The sequence below is a fragment of the Pteropus alecto genome, unplaced genomic scaffold (assembly GCF_000325575.1).
Source record: "Pteropus alecto unplaced genomic scaffold, ASM32557v1 scaffold20, whole genome shotgun sequence".
Lineage (NCBI taxonomy): Eukaryota > Metazoa > Chordata > Mammalia > Chiroptera > Pteropodidae > Pteropus > Pteropus alecto.
The window spans coordinates 12,033,790-12,059,219 of NW_006436298.1; the positions used below are offsets into that span (position 1 = coordinate 12,033,790).

The following is a 25,430-nucleotide window of genomic DNA, read 5'->3' on the forward strand; positions in this document are numbered from 1 at the left end:
CCACCAGAGGCATCACTCCAACCTCTGCTTCTGACATCTGATTTTCTTGACCTCCCTCTTTCTCTTATAAAGACCCTTTGGATTACCTCGGGTCCACTCAAATAATCTCCCCGCCTCAACAATCTTAATTAATCACATCTGCAAAGTCCCTTTTGCCATGTAAGGTACAATGCCCAGGTTCTGGGCATTAGGACCCGGACATTTTGGGGTGTGGAGTGGGGTGCATTATTCTGCCTACCCCAGGTGACTTCTCATTTCCTTCCTATTCTTTATGCTACCTCCTGGTTTTCAAAGACCTCAGTACTGTGGCAGTACTCAGCCAGAAGCATAAAATGATCTTACGTTCTTGACCTTTTTTTAGCTTTCTCCTTTTCCCCTACAGAACCTAATGATCCTCACTCTAAGAAGTACAGCTACTATTTAAAAATTTTTTATATTATTGTAGTAAGAACATTTACAATGAGATCTACCCTCTTAACAAAATTTAAGTATACAATACAGTATTGCTGACTACAGGTACAATGTTGCACAGTAGATCTCAGAGAGCTTATTCATTGTGCTGAACCTAAACTTTATGCCGCTGATTAGTGATCCCCCATTCCCTTTTTCCCCCAGCCCCTGGCAACTACTATTCCACTCCATGATTCTATGAATTTGACTATTTTAATATCTCTTACAAGTAAAATCATTCAGTATTTGTCTTTCTGTGACTGGCTTATTTCACTCAGCATAATGTCTTCAAGATTCATACAATCTAGTATTATTTTCATTTTACAAGTGAGGAATCTGAATCACAGGTAGATCACATAATTTATTCAAATAACATTAACATTCAAACATAGGTGGTCTAGTTCTGTATAAGCAGATAGCTGGCAACCAAGTTAAGTGGTCAGTATATGTGAAGACTATGATACACTTGTCTTATATTACAGTCTCCCTCCATTAGATTATGTGTGCTGTAAAGGCAGGAACATTTACAAACTGTATGAATTTTTTTTATGTATTCAGCATTTACTAAATACTCCAACTGATTCAAGTCCTCAATAAATGCTTACTGAATTATATAAAACAAACAAAACAAAAAATAGTCCTCTGTCCCAATCCTTTCAATTTACAGTAAATGGTAACATTATTCAGACAAACAAATTTTGCTAATATGTTACCTAAAGTAAATAACCTTAGGGAATGAAATTATCTTAAGTCAAGGGAAATGCAGATTTCTTCTAGAGATAGTTAAAAATTTTGTTTATCAAATTAATCTTAGACAGTGATATTGGAGTATTTTTGGGCAAGTGTCATGTCTGCCTAGAAAAGACCTCTCTTATGCCAAGAAGAGAGAAGTCAACAACATTTAAAAAAAGAAAACCTACAGGTCCAAGAAAATATTAAATATATGTAAAACAATGGCGTCTAAATACTGTCTCTGAGGTTTTAAGACACACTACCTGAAGAGATGATGAGGTAGTTATAATAACATAAAACCTAAGAATCGCAGATCCTTAGAGCCTCAAAAGAGCTTACAGATTTTTGAAAACTCAGGCCTCCTTTACAGTATTTATTTCTAGAAACAGACTATCTTAAAAGGAAGAGAAAGGGACTCTGTTGTCAGAATTGGCCACTTTTAAGATCAAAATATTACTACTTTCTTTAATGATGTTTCTTTGTTTTACTGCCCACTTTTACTGAACCAGTTTTCCAAACTACAGAAGTTTAGCACATATGATAAAGAGTTAAAGGATCAGGTATTATGGGCTAGTAATGACTACGCAACCAGAACCTAAACACTACAATTTAGGTTTCTTAACATTCAAACTACAGAAAAGAAAATCAAGATTATAAAAAGAGTTTTGATTTACTAAAAACAAAAGCCTGAACATTGAAATACTAGAGTTTAAATTAATAAATCTTCTTACTTTTAAGAGTGATTATAAATTACATTAGCCTCCCATTATCTAATTATAAAATAATCTATTCTTCCTTTAAAAGTGCTATAGGAGCAGAACATTCATCTTTTAAATCAAAGTCAATAAAAACATTTTTTGAGAAATTAATGTGTTACAAAGCTAAATAGAAAATGCTGTTTTAAAATCCACAGCTTGAAAATTTCACATGAGAAAAAAAGGTCAAAATATAAAATTGAGAAATCTTGAATATATTTGTATCTGAAAGAACTAATCAGTGTTCTAATTTGTAGTGCTTTTTGTATGCAATTAATTTAAAAGAACAATTACCGTAGTAAACTATGGTTCAAACTCTATAATATTCTGGAAATATTTTCCCAAGGAGTATGTCTGAGCAAATAAAAATCATTATTAAAGATATATAAAAATAAAAACATTCATATTTTAAGTGTGATGTAGAAATAGATAAAAAGAATGTTATTAAACACAGAAACATATAAAATGTATGACATTTAGCACCTTATCTCCTCTACTTACCTTCTATAACCAAATTTTAAAAAAATTGATATCCCTGATAATTTTTGTCACCACATATTTAGAGTTTTAATACAGCATGGAGAAAAATGTTCTATCAATCACTGTAGCTCAAGTTTATAGGTAAAAATTTATAATTTTATGTTCACAATAAAAATCTATCTTACTTGGGGATAAATTTTGTCTCAATTTTTTTTTCATCATTAGTACTTACAACAATGTTAGTTTTCTAAAGAGATCTATGTGCTTGAAAAGATATTTGGGTATAATAGAGTTACTGTAGTAAAAAGTTATTTTTCTTTGAAATAAAATATAAAAAATAATCGATTTTGTTATGTTTAAACTTATGGCTGCTATGTCATATATGCCTGTGTCTAGATATGACATAATTGTATTTAGAATTCCACAAATAATTTCAATGATTTTACAATAAAAATTATGCTTTTAAAAAGAATCTCATGTTAGTCAAATATCTAATTATAATAAAAGCCCTCTAAATAAATTACTTAAAAGGTGAAAGTTGATTCATTTTTCCTTTTCTCCATATGGCCTCATTTATTCTAAAGTCATACCATAGAAATAACTGACATTTACCACAGAACAGTATGAAATCTAGATTATACATTTTACCTATGCAGTTTTACAAAATGTTTAGATATTGTTTGTTAAAAATATGAAGTTATTCCATATTGATGACTTCTAAATGTAGTTATCTTGAATATTAGGTTGATTTTTGGAAAAAAAAAACTTTGAAGATAACATATTCAACATACTTTTTTGATCCAGCCACTTCGTCATGATATAAAGTCATTTGCCTGCTTTTAGCACCCTCTGCAGGTGAACCAATATTATAAAATACATATGCCACCGTAAAGAAGTAAAATAGAACCTTTCAGAGTACAATGAAAGTGAATTAACTGTGAAGAAATAAAATAAACAAATTACACTTTCTTAGTTCTGTTTAGGCAAGAATAATATGGTTTTCAAGTTAACTATCCAATTTACTAAAACAAAAACCTATGTTTGTATGTGTTTCAAAGAAAAAATACTACTCATCATGATCATGCTACTGACAAAAGGAAAAAAATAAAATACAACGTTAAAAAATGTTTACAATTTCGCAGGTCACACCAAGAATAGTGAAATAATAAATTACTTGAAAAATAAAATGAAACTGTCAACTTACCATCCCTGTTGGACAGCAGACATACCAGGCCATTGAGACATGTGTCAGTGACTTCTGAGATGTTGGTTGCACATCTGCCTATAGTCTGAATAGTGGCTGCTGCAAATTGTTTATCTTGGCTTTTCACATAGGTCTAAAAAAAACACTATTTCAATTAGTTTATACTCTGGTACTATCACCTGAACAAAAATGCCTATTATATTAAGTTTTGTCAACATATAAGAAATCTAGCATACATAATCTTCTCATCTATAGTCACAAGAGGAAGTCCAACTGATGACTTAGCCTAAATTAGTATTTTTTGTTTTGTTTTTACCTAAAGCATGTGCCTATCTATAGAAGAGGCACATATTCAAGCCAGCTTCATTCACCTATGGCTTGTAACTCCAAAACTGATAGTGGGGAGCAGTTACCCAAACACAGCAATTAATTTAATGCAAGATTGAAAGAAAAGATGAGAACTCTCTCTTTGGAGGTTTCAGTTCATTTAACCAGCAGCATCTGTGAATTTATGAAAAAAAGCGTTGCTTTTTCAAACACATTAAGTCTAAAAATTGGGAAAAGAGGAGGAAAAGAACCAATATGCTACTGGCAAACATTTTACTTTCAAAATGGTATCTGAATGGTAGTAAAACTACAACAATATCTACAGTGAGCAGCATTTCAATAGATTTTACAAATACTCAGTTCACAGTAAAATAAAATATCATACAGTTGAAATATTTTCTTTAAAACAATGCTTTAAAAATACACTGTTAACCATATATTTATACAAACTTAAAAAGAAATGATAAAATTGCTTAACCACAGTAAGTTAAAAGAGCTTTACAAAATTTATGATAGACCTAAAGAATTTCACTTTGGCTATAATTTTTCTAATTTAAAAACTCAGTTTTTATTGTTTACAGAAATGTATTTTAATATGCATATTTACATTTACATGCAATACGTAATGGAATTCAAAATTCCATTTTTCAACTGAAATTTTAAAAAAAATGATGTCTAACCTCAAATGAGAAGAGCATACTATTGATTTAACATTATGGTTATATAACACGCAAAAAAGAGTAATACATTTAAATGGTGCCTAAATGACAAATAGAGGAGAAAACCTAAGAATATCTAAAAAACTTACAAATTTAGTGAAAATAGTACCAAGAACATGATTAAATGTTGGAGAAATAAATTAAACAAACTGAAGTCTCTTAGTTCCATTTAAGAAAGATCAATTGTATTTAAAGCCATTTCCCAGTTGATAACCTAATTTCCTCAATTTAAAAAAAAAATGAGTTTTTAGAAAAATTCTCTATTTTCCTCAAGGAATTATTGTAAGTAAACTCTACATACCTATGAATGTAACCCCAAAACACAGAACTCTAATAAAAAGCTTATATAAACAACGGGCTTTATTAAACATCCTGATATTAAATGAAATAATGAATCACCAATATTCTGAAACAGGTCCAATGTTTCATACATCTATAAGATACCATAAAATTATCTGAGACTCACTCCCTACAACCCTCGTAAATTTGAAATAGCAGGAAGTGAACAGAAAAAGTACACCCAAACAGATTACACATGACAACATGAAAATGGCCAATTGCAAACATGAAGATAAAAACTTTAAAAACTTAAAAATAAATAAGCAAGCTTATAAAAATGAAGTAAAAAATATAAGCAATGTTCTATAGCTACAGATTACTGAATAAAAACTTCAGATATTATATTTTCTGGCATGAAAATATAAGATGAGTAGTTATCCAAGACATTCTAATTTTACCAAAAAAATTTCTAGAAAAATATATAGCATGAAAGTGCAGTAACCCAGTTAAGAAATTATAAATCATGGACACAGAACAATATTCTTATTACTCCTATTAAAAGCATAAGATCACACAGTTAAAAACAAATACAATGTCTATATAGCTAAAAAATTTTTCATATGGGCATATTAAAAATTATGGAAACTAAATTAAATCTATAAAAGCTGGGAGTTGACATACTATACACAGTAATGTGTATAGCATATTAAGAAATTTTTTGTTAACTTTTGTTAAGAAAATTGCTGATGAAATGTAAAACTTATAATATCTATTGCTGTGCTCTACCAATAAGTCTTCAGAGCTAACTCTTCCATCATAAAGAGCATAATATCCATGAGGTAATTTTAAAAATATTTTGGGGGATGTATAGCTGGAAGGCATCTCATATATCAACATAATGGTTTAAAAAAATACAACGAAACAAAATAAAAACAATAAAAAATCACAACAGGACAATTTTGAAAACAATCTTTTTTTTTTTTTTTTTTTTTGCTACACATGAAACTAAAAGGACAATGCCTAAAATAGCGATAGGTCAAAAATTAAAATAAAATAAAATAGCAATAGATAAATCAAATAGGAACAATCAGGTAAGAAATGATTTTTATGAGTGCAGAATATAGAAAGGACTACTGATGACAGCACAAAAAGATAGAACGCTTACAATAACTTAATTTTGAACAAAGATGGAGTTATAAACCAGTCTTTCAAATTCTGTGAAAACATGAAAGGGACTGCTATTCCATTTCCCTTAAATTTTAAATTTGTAGTTAATGTTTATTCCTGAAAATTTATAAATTTATTAGTTGTCAATTTTGTCTGGAATCCCTGTTTTATTTACACAATTATATATTTCTAAGTTCAGGAAGACACATATTTAAGTTTATAATGAACAGATGCTTTAGAAGTTATTTTATAATTAGCATTGTACACAAACCTGAAATTCTCGAAGAAGAGTTGATATATTGGCTTCATTTGCCAGGTTTGTCAAAATTTCAAGCTATAGTACAAAAAAGAGAAAGTAAACATTTTAAAACACAAATAAAGAGGATGAACTTAAAAAAGACTAGGCATTATAACCTTCAGGTGAACTTTGTCCCCCTATATCTACATATAGAGAATAGGTAATTACATAGTGCTTAAAAAATAATTACAAAGGGGAATCCTATATATTCCCTAATTATCCCAATTTTACCATTTACATTTAATTAATCTAAATAATTTATTTTGACTTTTTATTTAACTAATAAAGTTAAAAAACAATGGCCCACTGTGTTGTTTTGCAGATACCAATTAATTCTTTCTCTTAATTTGTTTCCTTCATCCTATCATATCAAATCCTTAGACATTTTAATACTTCTGGATTTATAGTTACAAGAAGAGGTCATTACAATTCCATCTCTAAGAGGCTTGCTAAAAAATTACAGTTTTTATTCATAAAAAATACTCAATTAATCTGAGGAAAGCATTAAAAAAAAGGAACAGAGACAGATGGGACAAACAGAAAACCAAACATGACAGACATAAACACATTTATATCAATAATTACATTAAAAGTAAATGGTCCAGACACTCCAATTAAAAGGCACAGATTGTAAGAGTTCTTTATATATTCTGGGTACTAGTCATTTTTCAGATATATGCACTGTAATATTTTCTCCCAAATTATGGCCTGACTTTTAATTTTATTTTGATGAGAACATTTAAATTTTCTGTATGATTTTTAAAACAATCTCTAAGATATAGAAAAGGTAAAAATAATTAAATTTTAACCATTTGAGACCAGAGTTGCCAATCTGATACCACATTGTCCACGAATACTTCCGTGAATATTTCCTACAAATAAGGACATTGTCCTACAGACCACAGCACAACCAAGTAAATCAGAAAATACTGATACATCACATCTATGCAATTGTCACTACCCATTTAAGTTTCACAATTATCTCAATAATTTATAATAAAAAGATTCAGTTCAATATCATACTTTGTATTCAGTTATCTCTTTAGTCTCCATCAGTCTGAAAGTTTCTCAGTCTTTTAACCTTCACAATTTTGATGCTTTTGATGATTACAAATCAATTATCTTGTAAACTATCCTTTAATTTGAGTGTGTCTTAGATTTTCTTACAATTTAACCTAGCTTCCATGTGAATAACAAATCATTCCAATTTTACTGAAGAGTCTACCTTCCCACCCCCCACCCCCTGCCCACCCCGCAATGGTTTGTAATGTCTCCTCTATTATATAGTACTTTTTCATATGCATGAATCTATTTCCAGGCTTTTATTCTATTCTATTTATTTTTCTGTTTAAATATCCCACTGTTTTAATCATCAATGCTTTCTATCTATAACTACATGCTTCAATGTAGTTATCATTCCCTGAACACAACACTTTCATCATCCCTAGTGTTAGCATAAATTGTGTCTTTCTTCTAACTTTCAGCCCTACAACCTCCCAATCAACCTACCAACCAACGATAAAAAAAAACTCTCAAAAATGTGCACAATGCTTTAGGTAATAAGATCATTTTAACTATACTGACTCTCAAAAATGTTATTCTTTTAAGATCAACTCAAACATCATCTTTTTCACAAGTCTTTTCTAAATCTCCCAGAGAATTGACTCCACCTTTGTGTTCTTTAAAGCACTCAATTCAAATCTCTACAATATCACTTAAAACACATAGTGCTAAAATTATCTATTTACTTATCTATCTCTTTAAGTATACTGTGAGTTACTCAGGGTATAGGTAGCATGTCTTCACTTTGTATTAGTAGAATGTAGCACAGTAACTAGTATATAATAATGTAGTTTAGAAAGTATAAAGAAAATCTCAAAATACCTATGTTTTTTAAAAGTAGGTCTCTATTTTGCAGATGCTAAAAACTATAGCAATACCTCTGAAGTAAACATGTGTTAGAGTATCTGAAGAACAAAAGCATGCCTACCTTCAGTGTCTTGATCATAGTTGGATCAGTTGACCTAACATAGAAACTCTTCAGATAAGGTTCAAACATACCCTGGATACAAAAATAAATATATAAATACATTTAATGATATGAATACATTCATTTCTTTCTGGAATTATGTATTCAAAATGTACATACCTTTCTTTGAATTGACATAGTTGCTATATTCTGTAGGACAATATACTGCACTTCCCTAGTAATTAAAGAAAAATTTTTATTGGGTATATTTTCAAACGAAATATCTTTAAATAAACAGTACATTAAAGAGAATTAGCATTAAGTTTTATACTGAATATAATATTAAATATAATATTGAAAAGTTTTTAGTAAATCTTAGATGTTTATGGCTTATTTTTAAATACAACTTCCCTACAAAGTATTATTAAGTTATATTTGATTCATCACGAAGAAAAGTTAAAACCAATTTTATAATACTGCATTCTTAATGTAAAGCCAGTACTGTAGCTAATCTGAACACATGGTACATGCAAGGAAGGTATTCTTAGGGCTAATGGAACAAACATGACCATAGAGTTAATACAAACTCTTGATTGCAAGAGTGTACTGTGTCATTCAATTCTACCCAGAGTGAAAGGTTAAAAAAACAGTCATGTTATTTTTATGTCCAAATATCCAAGAAATGAAGGTAGAACTGAAACTGGCATATATGCCTTCATGTGAAAGATGCATTCCAGATCCTTCTGATAACCTTTGAACTAGTTCCAGAAAAGAAAAATTATTGAACTGGTAAAAGGGTCAAAAATGACTGTATAAAGACAGCTGAGAGAACAGAAACCCAAAGGAAATAGTATTTTACTAAGGAACAGCAAAAGTCAGTCTAGGGCTAAAATTGTGACACTAAGTTTGAGTTAAAGACAAAAATAAATATCTATCTTTCCCATCCCCCCAAACTCTATTAGAAATAAGCACTCAGTGAAAAAAATATTTTTAATTTAAATTATCTAGTTATTTGCAAAAAAAAATATTGCAAAAAAGCTAAAACAATGGTATCCTTAAACACAGAAAACAAAACAAATGAAAAAAAATCTGATCTTAAACTTTGAAAGTATATGTCGTGAATTGCTGATCTGAACTGCTAAATTATAGTGAGATAAAATTAAAGAGAAAGATATTCTTGCTATCTATCTACCTATCTACCTACTTACCTACCTACCTACGGGAAATGAAAAGAGTATGCATTTCTTTAAAATAAGCGGCTATTAAGAATATAGCTCTCTTTTTCAATATAGCAAATTAATGGTGACATGATTACTAGACTAAATGTGGTGATCACATCATAAGGTATTATAAATGTTGAATCACTATGTTGTACATCTAAAACTAATATAATATTGTATACCAAGTACAAATTTTAAGATATCTAAAAATAAGTAAAAGTTTAATAAAAAATAGAGCAAACTACAGTAATTAGATATTGCAGCTTTAAAGGAAGTAGCAATTCTGTCATAAACAATATAATTTAAAATGTGTATTGCTTTATATAAAATTACATATAATTACACTAAGTCAATCTCATAATACACAGGTATAGTATTTTTGTGATTCCAGATTTACTACTCTCAAAAATTATTATTGTCACACCTAAAATATCAAACACTAACACTAGGCTAAGGTGACAGCATATACTATTATGCTAAAAGATATTTTTAATTTCTTTGGGCTTGAGGTTAAAAAAAGTCAATATTTATCATTAACTGAGATAAACTGTATACAACCTTTCATTCTGATTCCCTTGATTATGAAATTTTATTGATAAAATACAGTCAGAGCTACATATTAAATGCCTGAAAGACACGTTATGTTTTTTCAAACATTACTTTTGAAAGAATACAAAAGAAAACACAGGTATAAAACCATATCCTACCTATTGCTACGAAGTAAACGCACTAGTGATTTAGAAATAATGCCAGCTTCAGATTTAGGTGCTATGTGCCAATATAGCTGAGCAACCGCCATAACCACCTAAGAAATAAAGCATGAACACAATAAGAACTATGAACACTGCAACACCCACAGTTTCAAAGAACATTCTTACATATTATTTCTTTTAACTCCTACGAAATTTCTATAAAATAAGATAAATATGTCATTACCTTTACGGCAGGTTGAATAGTATGCCCCAAGAATTCACATCTACCCTCAAAATGTGATCTTATTTGGAAATAAGGTCTTTGCAGATGTTACTAACATATAATCAGGATGAGCTCATACTGGATTAGGGTGGGCCATAAATACAATAAGAATGTCTTTATAAAAGACAGAAGAGGACACACAAAAACAAAGAACAGGCAGTATGAAGATGGAAGCAGAGATCAGAGTAATAAGCCAAGGAATACCAAGGATTGCTGACAACACCAGAAGCTAGCTGCAAAAGGCAGTTTCTCCTTCACAGCCTCCAGAAGGAACCAACCCTACTGACACCATGATTTTGGACTTGGCCTCCTGAAATAAGAGAGAATAAATTTCTGTGGTTTCAATCCACTGAGTTTGTAGTAATTTCTTATGGCACCACTAGGAAACTAATACATCCTGGAAAAGAAAATAGGTGTTAAATGAACCACCCAAGGTATAACAGCCAGTACATGGCAAAGCTTGACACAACACTCCAAGTCCCAGTCTCCCTAGTACTACTGCTGCTGCTGCTCTGAGACGGGCAATTTTTTTTTAAAATTGTAAGCATGCCTTTTCCAAATGAAGCCAGATACTTCGGGATAACAGTAATAAGTAGGCTGAATTTTTTTTTTAAATAAGTACATTTAAATCATAATTAAAGAAACTCTTTTTAAAACAATTCTTCTAAAACAGCAGCACTTGAGATGATCTTGGTTTTCAAAATGCAGAACCTTAAAAATAATCTTTGGTTCAAAGCCATTATAAGAGTGAACGGAATTTCTTTGTCATAAAACAAGTAGTTTCCTCTATGTGCTTCTACACTTAGATGCACAGATAAGAAGTCCACACTTCCCATTTACAGAGAGTACCCAGTTTAACATATGACAATTGCAGAGATAGAGCTATAGAAGTTACATTGTCTTGTCTTTGGCTCAGAAGATATATTAATATTACTTCACTTCTGGTTGGTCTATAAAGTTCTAACAAATATATGGCAGAAGTTTTACACATGCCTAAACAGTACACAGCACCTGAGGGTATCTGAAGTAAAAGTTTCTTCCAAAATATACATTTTTAAAAAATATATTTTACAGGGTCCTAAATTTACTGTTTAGCATTTTGTTGTACTTTTTTCTTTTTACAAGACTGATTTATAGCTTTCAGACATTACTTGAGAATGAGAGTAGTTTTAGAATATCTTACTTTTTGAATTGTGATCCACAAATAACTTTACAGAACAAACTCTCCTGAATTCAAAGTCTTATAAAACAAAATTTTAATTAATGCTTGACTTAATCTACAAATCCTTGAGTCATTTTAAAAAATAATGCAACATACAGCACTAATTTCCTAAAACAAATCCTCAAAGTCTCTTGTAAAAGTTGAGAATAAGGCTAAAACAAACAAAAAAATCTATTCACAATCCTTCGAAAGTCAGACAATCCTTTGAAAGTCAGTCTCTCTATGTATTTACAACACAAGAAGTAGGATATCAAAACATAATGTAACAAAAAGTAAACCACCTCTAATTGGTACACAATCAAATAAGCAGGGAACCAAAACATACTGGAACAAAAGGTATGAACTACCTCTATTCAAGAATATTTTTGATCAATAAGTATTTGTACCATAAAATCAACTTCTAAGACAAAGTTAAATTAATAGTGTGTTGATTATAAAGTAGAGTTTTATGTGGCAAGTTACGGCTATGTAACAACTATCTGGGTAAGCTAAGGCACACTAAAATATATTTTACAACATTAGTAAAATAATAATATATGGTTATTTAATTATTTTGAACCTAAATTACTAGGTATAAAATAAAAACTGCTAATTATTAAAACACATACAAAGGTCTAAGTTCTAAATTCTCAAGCAACAGAAAACAATTCAAGTGAAACTCCTCATTTTCAAAGTTTTTACTAAGTGAAGAGAACAATTAAGAATATTTTTAATTAAAAAAATTATAAGAAAATGTTTAACTTGGATCCATCAAGCCTTTAGATATAACTTCCAGTTAACAGGAAATACAGGTTATAAAAGAAAAAGTGAAATAGCACTTTATAAAGGAATCAATCAGATAAATCCAGAAGAACCTTCTGCAAGACTTGAGAGGTTAAAAAAGGTATAGTGACCAGATGCAATAGAACAGATACTGGTTTAGATGAGACACTTATAAGAGATAATTTAAGATAAATAGGCATTAAATGAGATAAAATTTTATTGTAATAGCAAGGTGAAGAGGAAGGACTAGAAAAAAAGTTAAAAATAATACATCTAGTATGATTACTCTCTTGATTTAAAAGATATGTATGTATAGACACACACATGTGAATAAATGTATACTTATGGAGAAACAAGATCTAGAAAAAATGCATTAAGATATAACTGATTTCTGAGTGATGAAAATATGATGTTTTAATTTTTTAAGTTTTGTTAGTCTGCATTTTCTGATATTCTATTATGCACATGTATTCTTCTAAAATATAAAGGGTTATTTAAAATAAAAAGATGTAAAACAAAATAAAACAAAGACTTAGAATCCAAATAAAGATAATTTTTAATAGTTATTCCTACCAGTTAAAATTTACTAAGCATGTGGAATTATGCTAGGTGCTTTTATCAGGTAGATACAAATATCATAGACTAATAGATTAAGTACTCACAACTAATTTCTAAAATCAACTAAGAAACATCTTGAGCTCATATGTTAGGAAAAGTCAATTAACAAAACCACAAAAAGGTAATGGAAGTAAAGTTAGGCATACAACTACCAAACCAAGTAATCTCATAAAAATCTAATTTTTTCGTATACACACAAATAAAACAAACAAATGCTCCATTACTTGTTTATTCAACTTACATACTTTTAAATACCATTTTTTTAAAAAATCTGTAAATTATTTCTTATAAAGGTTTTAAAACTCTGAAGCAAAGGCTTTGTATTCCGAATTAAAAGTCTATGATCTGGATCCATAGTATAAAACTTCTTTTTCTCAGTCTTTTCCTTCTGTTCATCATCAGATTCATAGAAATTCTTTTCATTATCCTGTAGACCATCATCCTACAGGAAAGAAATCCAACCCCAAGTTTAGTTCAGACCTTGAATAGCCCAAATATTACACAAAACTTTTTTTTAACATCTACAGTAATATTTCACTGTAGAATACTACTTTTGAGGCAATTTAAAAATACTATGCTACCTATATGAAAGGAAGGCCTTGCTTTTTCTCATATTTTATAATATGGTACTATAACTGTCCTTCAGGTAATACTTCTTTTATATTATATATTATATAGCAGAACCCTGAAAATATTAACTCTCCATAGAAATACCCAGAGCTGCCCAAAGGGAAAACCTGACCATTAGATTCTAACAAAGCTTTTAATATAAGACTATGTAAAATCTGAAAACTGATTCCATAAATTACTAGTCACTCTGTAACTGGATCAAAGAGTCGGAAGAAAGAGAAGAATTTTTTGAACTGCAACACACATGAAAGAAATCAGAATAAAGCTTGACAAGTTAAAAACTAATGGTGATTAAGTAGGTCCCTATGTTGCCAAGACTCAGTTTGAGATTTAAATATAACCACAGGAGATAATTCTACATTTTTACTAGCCCTTTTCATTTGAACTCTTTATTATCTTTGTCAATAAAATCAGCTTACAGGTATTTAGTCCTAAAAATAAACAATAACAGAAAAGCACACAACAATTAATATCCACAGAGAGCCAATTCAACTACTGTTTAGAGGTAATTTCTATTACCAAATTCTTGGAAGATGGAGTAGATAAATTTTCCCTATTCCTCTAAGTACAACTAGAAATCCAAGACAGTATATTCAAAACAAACATAAGAAAGAAAAGTCAGAGAGTGGAAGGAAGACTGGATGGAAACCTCAGGACTCAAAGAATAACCATACTAAGTTCCTTGAGTTTTCATTTTTACCTCATCTATCAAAGACTGGGTGTTAGAGAAGCTGGTAACCCAGAAACACCAAAAGGCATAGATAAAACAAATTCTCCCAAAGCCTGGTCTTTGTAGGCAAAGGACAAAGAAAGTAGAGTAAGACAGAAAACTGTTTTAGAAAATAACTAACTGTTCTAGTGTAGCCAATACTAGAGGAAAAACAGCCCTAGCCCTACCTCCACCATCAAAGGCTGACATGGAAAGCCTAGATTTCTACTCTTACCAAGCTATAATGAATGAGATGTCCCAATCATCCCTCAGGGGTTTGTCAGAAAAGGCCAAGATGGCACTGAGACTTTAATCCCCATCAGGAGGTAATAAGGCATCCCAGTGGTGCCAGTACAGACCAAATGGGGAGCTTGGACATCCAGGCCTATCTATCAATAACGAGGTACCATATCCCTTCTCAATGGGCTAGTGTAAAAGGATGCTTAGTGGACACTCAGGACTTGCAGCACCACCAACCAGTGGTATCAAGGACATACCACATTGTGGTGTTAGTGGAGGACATATGTGGAACAGTTATGAGGCACTTTTATACCTCCCAGTCAGACAGCTATCAAGTGAGTATTAGTGGGGAGCCAGAAATCCTACATTCACCCACAGTAACAATGAGCACAATCTCCCTGAAGTGTCAATGGATGCTGAGTGGGTGACCTGGACTTCCGCCATGACCTGGCAATAATTAGAGGGCATACACTCCACCTTTTCTTGCTGGAGTGCTGTCAAACAAACTTAGCTAAAACTAAAAGTATGAATAAGATCAAGAATCTCATAATATCCAAACTGTCCAGATTTCAATCAAAAATCACTCATTATTCCAAGAGCCAGGAAGATCTCAAATGGGATGAAAAAGATAACCAGTAGATGACAACACCTAGGATATTACAAATATTTGATAAAGATTTTAAAACAGCCATCATAAAAATATTTCAATGAGCAGCTAGGAATATCCTTGAAACAATAAAAAACATATAAGGCCTTAGCAAAGAACTACAAAATGTAAACAAAGAAATAGAAGACATAAAAACCGAATAGAAATGTTACAACTGAAAACATTTTTCCCTCTATCAATAAAGTCATTGTAGGTCTCTCCTGTTTTATTTGCTGAACCCAGTAAATATCCGAACTGTAGATCTTCTGTTAGGTAGAAGGATTTCAAGTGTATGATGATAGTGTTGACCTCTAAAGAAAGAGGAGAATCTGGATTTGGGTCAAGCTGGCCTCCCTACTCCTACTATGATTCCTCTTAAGAGGAAAAAAACAAATTACATATTAGCAGAAAATATTTGCAACCACATGTGTGACAAGGGACTAGAATCTAAAATACAAAGACCACTCCCGAAACTCCAGAGCAAAAACAACAATTCATTTTAAAAGGGGGCAAAAGATATTGTTATGGACTACACTGTGCCCTCCCTCCCCAAATTCACATCTCAAAGCCCTAATACTAAATGTGACTATATGCCAAAATAGATCCTTTAAAGAGGTAATTAAAGTTAAGTTAGATCATATGAGTGGGACCCTAATCTAATACAACAGGTATCCTTCTAATAAGAGAGACATCAACAGTAGCACAGATAAAAAGGCCATATGAAGGCGCAGTGAGAGGCAGCCATCTGCAAGTCAAAGAGAGAGGCCTCAGGACCTGCCACTTTGATCTCGGACTTGCAGCCGCCTAGAAGAAATGTGAGAAACTGTGAGAAATAAATTTCTGTTGTTTAAGCCTTTCAGTCTGTGGTATTTTGTTATGGCAGCCCTAGCAACCTAATACAGATTTTGGTAACAAGAAGTAAGGTGCTGCTACAACAAATACCTAAGGTGTAGAAGTGGCTTTGGAACTAGGTAATAGGTAGCAGCTGGAACAGCTGAGGTGTATGTTAAATAAAACAAACCTAGATTGCCTTCAACAGACTATTAATAGAAATATGATGTTAAAGGTGATTCTAATAAGATCTCAGATGAGAATGAGGAACATGTTTTTGAAAATTGGTAGAAAGGTGATCCTTGTTATAAAGTGACAAAGAACTTGGCCGTGTTCTCATGTTTTATGTAGATGTTAAATATGATGAACTTGGATATCTAGCTGAAGAGATTACTAAGCAAAGTGTTGAATGTGCGGCCTGGTTTTTCTTTGTTGCTTACGGTGATGTGAGAAAAAAAGATAAACGGAAAGAATTTAAGCAATAGTAAACCATAACTTGAAGATTGGAAATTAGTCTATATATATGGCAAAAATTGAGAAAACATCATCAAAAGAGAATACCAAGTGTGTTTCTAGAAAATCACTTGATAAAGAGATCATGGGTGTCACTTGTGGATTTCAGAGAGATGGGATTTTACCAGCAGAGACACTGCCAATTGGACTAAAGCGGAGAGAAAGCCTGTCCGATTTCTGGGATGCTACAGGACAAGACAGTGTAATGACACAGAAAGAAGGCGGGCCATCTGTAAGCCAAGGAGAGAGGCCTCAGGAGAAACCAAACCTACCAACATCTTGATCTTGGACTTCTAGACTCTAGAATGATGAGAAATAGATTTCTGTGCATTGAGCCACCTAGTCTATGGTATTTTGTTATGCAGCTCTAGCAAACTAATAGAGATATCAACAAACTATTCACTAAATGAGATATATGAATGGCAACACGCACGCACGTGCACACACACACACGAATAGATAACCAACCTTACTATTAGAAAAATGCACATTAAAAACCACAGCAAGATATCACTACACATCTATCACAATGGTTCTCATCTAAATTTAAAAATAGTGACACCACCAAACGATGGCAAGGACACAGAGGAAATGCATCGCTTATACATGGCTGGTAGGAATGTAAAAGGTTACAGTCACTCTGATGGGTTGGCCGTTTCTTATAGAACTAAACCTATAATTACCACACAACCAGTAATTGCACTCTTGCATATTTATTACTGGGAAATGGAAATTTATTCTCATATAAAAACCAGTACACAAAATATTCATAGTAGCTTTATTCCTATTAGCTGAAATGGAAACAACCCAGATGCCCTTCAAAGGATGAAGGGTTAAACAATTGGTTAAACATCTATGCTGTGAAAGTTAAACATCTATGCTGTAAAATACCACTCACAAATAAAAAACAAACTACTAATACATGCAATTCTGATTAATCTCCAGAGAAGTATGCTGAGTGAGAAAAATTAATCCTAAAAGGTTACATGCTATATAATTCCATTTATATAACATTCTTGAAATGACAAAATGATAGAGATGGAGAAAAAATTAGTGGTTGATTCAGGTTAAGGGATGCAGGGTTAAGCATACAGAAGGAAGTGGGTTTAACTATAAAAATGGCAATATGAAGGATTCTTGTGATGGCAATTTTCTAAATCTTGACTATATTAATGTCAATATGCTGGTTGTAATACCTTATATTACATATATTTATATATTTATTACATTAATTTACATATATTTATAATACCTTATATTACATATATTTATAGATGTTACCTTATAAATTATGTCATCATTTACAGAAAAATGAGTACATTAAACCAGATGTCTGTATTATTTCTTACAAATGCATATAAATCTAGTTATCCTAAAAAGTTTAAACAAAATTAAAAATTCAGTAAATCACTTATTTGTAGGTACTTATCCATCGTTATAACAATAATAGAAATTACCTAAAATGTTAGAGGTTGATTACTTTTGGAGTGTTGTACGAGTTCTTTACATATTATGGATAACAACCCTTTATCAGATGTATCATTTGCAAATATCTTCTCCCATTCAGTAGTTGTCTTTTCATTTTGTTGATGGTTTCCTACGCTGTGCAAAAACTCTTTAGTCTGATATAGTCCCATTTTTTTTGTTTCCCTTGCTCAAGAAGATATATCCAAAAAGATACTGCTAAGAGCGATGCCAAGTTTACTGCCTATGTTTCCTTCTAGGAGTTTTATGGGTTCAGGTCTAACATTTAAGTCTTCAATCCATTTTGAGTTTATTTTTGTAAATGGTGTAAGAAAGTAGTCCAATTTCATTTTTTTTGTATGTATCTCTCCAGTTTTGCCAACACCACTTATTGAAGAAACTGTCTTTACCCTATTGTATATCCTTGCCTCCTCTGTCATAGATTAATTGACTACATAAGTGAGGATTTCTTTTTTTATTATTTATTATTATTATTTATGCCTACAGTACCTGGTCTTCCTAGGTGGTCTCCCATCCAAGTACTAACCAGGCCCAACCCTGCTTAGCTTTCAAGATCAGACATCGGGCTTGTTCAGGGTGGCATGGCCATAGACCATGGACTGTAGCTCCACTGGGGCATGAACCCAGGACCTTCTGCATGTAAAGCAGACGTGCTAACTGCTACACTATGGAACCACATCCAAGGATTTATTTCTGGGCTCTCTATTCTATTCCACTGATCTATGTATCTGTTTTTATGTCAGTACCATACTGTTTTGATCACTGTAGCTTTGTAGTATAGTTTGATATCAAGGAGTATGATACCTCCCACTTTGTTCTTTCTCAAGAATCGTTTGGTTATTTGGGGTCATTCTGTGGTTCTATATAAATTTTAGGATTAGTTATTCTAATTCTGAGAAGAATGCCTTTGGTATTTTAATAGGGATTGCATTGAATCTGTATATTACTTTAGATAGTAAGGACATTGTAACAATATTTGTTCTTGCAATCCATGAACAAGGTATCCTCCCCTTTATTTGTACCTTGCTCAAATTCTTTCTTCAATGTCTTATAGTTTCAGAATATAGGTCTTTCACCTCTTTGGTTAAATTTATTCCTAGGTATTTTATACTTTTTGATGCAATTGTAAATGAGAAGTTAAGAAGTTTTCTTAATTTCTTTAGATCATTCATTATTGGTATATAGAAATACAACAGAATTCTGTATATTGATTCTGTATCTGCAACTTAAGTCATTTACTGGTTCTAATAGGTTGGGGGCTTTTTTGTTGTTTTTTCGGGGTTTTTTTGTGGACTCTTTAGGGATATTATGTCATTTGAATATAATGAGAGTTTCACTTCTTCCTTTCCAATTTGGATGCCTTTGATTTCTTTGTCTTGTCTGACTGGTGTAGGTAGGACTTCCAATCTTATGTTGAATAAGAACAGTGACAGTGGGCATCCTTGTCTTGTTCCTGAACTTAGCAGAAAGGTTTTCAGCTTTTCACTGCTGAGTATGATATTAGCTGTAGGTTTGTCTTATGTAGCCTTTATTATGTTGAGGTATGGTTTCTCTGTACCAACTTTGTTGAGAGTTGTGATAAAAGGATGTTGAATTTTGACAAATGCTTTTTCTGCATCTATTGAGATCATTTTATGGTTTTTATCCTTTATTTTGTTAATGTGATGCACTGCATTAATTAATTTACTACAAATGCTGGTATCAGGGTAATGCTGATGTCATAAAATGAGTTTGGAAGTGCTCCTTTTCAATTTTTTGAAATAGTTTATGAAAGATAGCTATTAATTCTTCTTTGAATGTTTGGTAGAATTCACCTGTGAAGCCATCTTTCCCACACAAGATTCAAAGATCTTAAAAAGCTATTAAGAAAAACTGCTCTAAATCAATACATCACAATATATTAAAGAGCTATAAATGATTTATTAACATTTATTATTAAACAAATTAGTATAATTTCTTAAAATGAAAGGAATTATTTGAATAGCATAAAGTTTTAACAGCAGGATTATGGGATAACAAACATGAAGAAATGTTGCTTAATACCTATAAGTTATTAATATAAATTATTATTTTGAAGTATATTTCCCTCAAAGAAAATTTTCCCTTATACTTTTTATGAAATTTCGACTGCATGAGAATACCCTAGCATAGTTTTTTAGATCTGGCTCTGCTAACTACTAGCTTTATGTATAATTCTCTAAGTTTGAACTAAAAGGAAAAAAACAATTCATAAATAAAAGGTTAATGTTTATAGGAAGTTAATGAAATGAATGAGATGAGGCTTCCACACAGAATAGGAACTTATCTCCCACAACTTTTGTCTGAATCTTTTACTGCTGGCTATGTTTTCTCAGGTTTTCAATCCATCAGAGCAGACATCAGACAAAACATAATGGAAGATAGATGTATACAATCAGAATGGGTATACTAGGGCACACTAGTTCAGTTTCAGTGCTGGCTCTATGACCATGGCAAATTACTTGACCTCTCCTGGTCTTAATTTACTCAGTTGTAAAGGGGAATAATAGCAGTATCTATATCATAGAAGTGTTTACAAAGGTTGATTAGTTTAATGAAGGTTATGCAAACCTTCAGTGCCTAGTGCACATTAAACACTCAATTAGTAGCTACTGGGGTGGGGGTGGGGAGCAAAAAAAAAGAAAAAAAAAACAAACAAATAGTAGCGATCATCACTGCTTTTATTAAGAAATTTTCTTTCTAGAAACCATAATCACTAGATGCTAAATATGAAGAAAAATTTGCCCCTAAAATTATCCCTCAAAAAAGAAATTTCTTCGTACTTGATAATTTATAAATATATCATGGGGCTCTTGTACAACTGCTTCATTCTGAACCATAATGTTCTATTTTAGGGAACTCATTACACTGAAACAACTTTAATCAATGCCAGTCAGAGATGCCTACAAGAAGTCAAAAACCCCAGTGATAAAAATGTCATAAATAAGCCTATAAAGATCATTTTTTAAAAGTAAGTAACAAGATTACAGAGCTCCGCTAAATGGCTACATATCTATTTGAAGGCACTGAAATGCTAACAGAACAGTGATGAGTTATGTAGGCAAGACCCAGAAGTAGTAAACCTAGAAATCTCACTGGCATTTGCAATTGCCTTCCTCCCTAAAGCAGGAGGCTGAGAGGCCTAAAAGCTGGGAAGAGCTTTCAGCAGATTCACAAAAATATAGAAACAAAAGCTGGAGGTCAAAATCCACCAAAAAGCAAAATTCCTACTTACTGCCCTAGTCTTTGGTTTAAAAGCTGAAAGTCTATAACCTAGGGAATAAAGATGATATAATTAAAGCCCAGCTTTTAATCATCTCAATCCATAACTGAGATGATTAAATGAACTCAGATTACTGATACCCTTACCTAGTAATAGTAAAGCAAATTAAATTCCATCATCCAAAGCTTCAAACTAGTTCCACAACTTTTCATAAAGTAAGAAAGGAATGAAGGGAGGAAGAGAGAGAAGAAAAGGCAGTATCATTAAGAGTCAGGATATTGTTTCCATTTGGGAGGGAAGGCAGAATATTAAGATAAAGATGTCTATAGCTAAAGAAGGGGCTGCTGAAATATACTTATTTTTGTTTTTTAATCTGAGTACTCATTACATAGACATATTCAGTTTGTAAAAATTCGTGAAGTCATTTGCTTCTGTCACAAGTACTTCAATAAAAATTTTTTAAATATGCATAAAAGAAAAAAGACAATGATGTAAATATAAATCAAGGAAAACTAAAAACAGACGGAAAGCTAAAAATTAAGGATAACAGGCAAAGAATTTAAAATGGACTTAAAATAACTATGGATAATATGATTGAAGAAATAAGTGATAAGATTAAACTTCTGGCAGGGACTTCAGGCCCATATTATTTTTATAAAAAGTCAGATCCATTTTTAAATATCATTTTGATAAATATCACAATGATATTTGATAATTTCGGCAACCACCTTTATAGTTAATGTGGCAATCTTTTAAAATTTGACTTTGAGTAGTTTTACATTTGTGATATTTGGACAGATCAGATAGAGGAAGATTTGTGTGCTCTCTTAGAGATAATAGTCCAGATAATTAAATAAGTGAGGACTCAGATTTCATATCTTAGACAACTTTGAATGGTTTTAAAGTTTTAACACTTTAATGTATAATGAAATAAATTTTATTGTCCAGAAACACAAAAGTTGGTTAAACAAGTAAACAAGATATACTGACTCAGTCATAAAAAAAAAAAAAAAAAAAAAAAAAAATCTTATCACTTGCAGCAACATGGATGGACTGAGAGAGTATTATGCTAAATGAAATAAGTCAGATGAAGATAAATTCCATATGATCTCATTATATGTGAAATCTAAAGAATAAAATAAACTAACAAATAAAATGGAAATGGACTCATAGATTCAGAGAATGAAGTGGTGATTGCCAGATGGGAGGTTAAAAAAAAAAAAAATCTTATCACTTGCAGCAACATGGATGGACTGAGAGAGTATTATGCTAAATGAAATAAGTCAGATGAAGATAAATTCCATATGATCTCATTATATGTGAAATCTAAAGAATAAAATAAACTAACAAATAAAATGGAAATGGACTCATAGATTCAGAGAATGAAGTGGTGATTGCCAGATGGGAGGTGAGTTAGGAGGCTGGGTGAAAAAGGTGAAAGAATTAAGAAGTACAAATTGGTAATTACAAAATAGTAATGGGGATGTGAAGTATAGCATATAGTTAATAATACTGTAATAACTATGGATACTGCCAAATGGGTACTAGACTAATCGAAGCGATCACTTAGTAATTATATAAATGTCTAACTACTGCACTGTACACCTGGAACTAATATTGAATGTCAACTCTAATTGAAAAATAAAAATATATACTAAGATGTTTAGTCTGCTTGAGTAAAACTAGATAAAATGGGTTTCAAAGATAATGAAATCCATTTATAGAAAGAAGTTCCCAAATGCTTAACTTAGTACACTTATTGTATATCACATATAAAAGAGAAAGATGAACCAATTTTAATATACTTCCATTGTATTTGAAAGCAATATTTCATAAATATTTTAAGTGGAACTGCTTAATTTTTTAAAACTTATTCTGTGTCTTGTAATATGTTTCTTATCCAGAAATTGATATGATGCAGTCTAAATTTATGCAATACATCTGTGAATTTGGAACTAAGTAGAAAAGACTCTCCTATATAGCTAAATAGCTGTTATAAAGCCTTCAGAAATATAAAATCCTTATTCAGAGTATATTATGCTTATGATTTTAACCATCTTAATAGTCTGGTTTCTTGATACACAGATAATAAAAGGTATAACTTAAAAGAAAAAAGGAATATATTAAGTAATATCTTTCATTCACTGTCAAGGGACAAGGAAACAAATTTGTTTCTGAAGTGTTTGCATAAAAAATCAATTATAAAATGCATTGTTACTATTACGCTTGGAGAAATGAGGCATTATCATACATGGTATTTCTAATAGATATTAATTAAAACACTTTATATTGTGGTTTATGTTGGCAATTTTTCTAAGCCATATTGTCATTAAGTAATGCAACTCTTACTCCAATAAATTACTGATATGACTATTACAAAAAGATGGAACCACTTGACAGAAATCTGACTGATGTAAGAAAACATTAATAAACCCATAAAACCTGCTCTTCTGCACCTTGGAAAAACGGCTAGTCCTAAAGCTAGGACAGTTACAGTTAAATTTAGATCATCGAGTGTTTAAAGACACAAACAAACACCCTAAGGCTGAAGCTGAAAATTTTGAGCAAAATAAATAATGATAGCACTATTATATAACCCAAAAAATAAATATCTGAGTCCATACTTATATAAATAAATGACCAAAAAATAAATGGGGGAGAAAAGCCAAGTCTTTCTTGTAGAAGAATTCAAAATAATAACTCCCCTAATATCATGTGGATGTGTACTGGAGGCTTGAAATGTATTTCTATGACAGCATCATATCCATACTCCAAGATGATGTGTATCTCAAACAACAAAATTAAAGATTCTTCCTGATGAAAGACTATTAAATGACTCAAAAATAAGCTCTAGTTATTGAGGACACAAATACATAAAATGAATGTGATAAAACTCATAAAATGAGTATAAAAATTACACTGATATTTTACTTCTGTAATTTAAAAAGTATGCTTATAAAGTGAGGTTTTATGTATAACAATAGACTACTTTCTCCATCTTTCTAAAAAAGTATACATTCAAGCTGAACCTAAAAAGGAGCTTCAATCCTCTCATTTGGAAAATAAGAACCAACTTACATTAGAGAAAGCTGTGTAGTTTATTTAAGTGAAGATATTGTTTTAGAAATACATTCTGAATATAGATGAAATTATATAATATCTAGAATTTTATATGAAATCTGGAAGAAGTGGGAAGGGGGTAGAGTTAAAATAAGAGCAGTCATGAGTTGATGAGTATTGTAGCTAGGTGATGTATATATGGGAATTCACTGGACTGTTAAGCCCTACTACTTTTGTGCATGCTTAAAATCTACCATAAAGCTATAGTAATAAGACAGTGATAACTGGTGACAGAATAGACAAAAGATTAATGGAAGAGAACAGAGAATCCCAAAACAGACCCACATGACTAGTCAACTTATCTTTGACAAGGGAGCAAAGGCAATGCAATGGAGAAGATATTCTTTTTTAACAAACAGTGCTGAACCAACTAGACATCTACACACACAAAAAATGAAACTGGACACATAACAAAAATTTACTCACAAAAGTTCATAGATGAATATATATTTTAAAAACTATGAAATTCTAAAAGATAACCTATGAGAAAATCTAGATAACTTTGGCTACAATGATGACTTTTAGATACAACACCAAGGGCATGATCCATGAAATATTGAACTTCATTAAAATAAAAAGCTCTGCTCCAAAGAGGAAATACAGATGGCTAATAGACATATAAAAAGATGCTCAAGGTCACTAATCATCAGAGAAATGCAAATTAAAACCACAATGAGCTATCACCTCACACCTGTCAGAAAGGCTATCATCAATAAATCAAAAAACAAGTGTTGGGGAGAATGTGGAGAAAAGGGAACTCTCATACATTGTTGGTGGAATTGCAAATTGGTAAGCCTCTATGGAAAACAGTATGGAGGGTCCTCAAAAAATGAAAAGT

The 25,430-nt window shown here is 31.3% G+C and overlaps 1 protein-coding gene and 1 pseudogene across 1 annotated transcript in view; both read right to left on the reverse strand.

Annotated features, from left to right (window-relative positions):
* AP3B1 (adaptor related protein complex 3 subunit beta 1) overlaps positions 1-25,430 on the reverse strand; it is a 215,688-nt gene that overhangs the window by 115,779 nt on the left and 74,479 nt on the right. Inside the window, exons 8-14 of the mRNA XM_015590336.1 lie at positions 13,481-13,619; positions 11,510-11,535; positions 10,308-10,405; positions 8,561-8,615; positions 8,402-8,473; positions 6,385-6,447; positions 3,622-3,754 (exon numbers count right to left, since the gene is read on the reverse strand). Of these exons, the coding sequence (XP_015445822.1) occupies positions 3,622-3,754; positions 6,385-6,447; positions 8,402-8,473; positions 8,561-8,615; positions 10,308-10,405; positions 11,510-11,535; positions 13,481-13,619 (586 nt within the window). The remainder of the gene's footprint in view (positions 1-3,621; positions 3,755-6,384; positions 6,448-8,401; positions 8,474-8,560; positions 8,616-10,307; positions 10,406-11,509; positions 11,536-13,480; positions 13,620-25,430) is intronic.
* Positions 18,709-18,824, reverse strand: LOC112480852 (annotated as a pseudogene).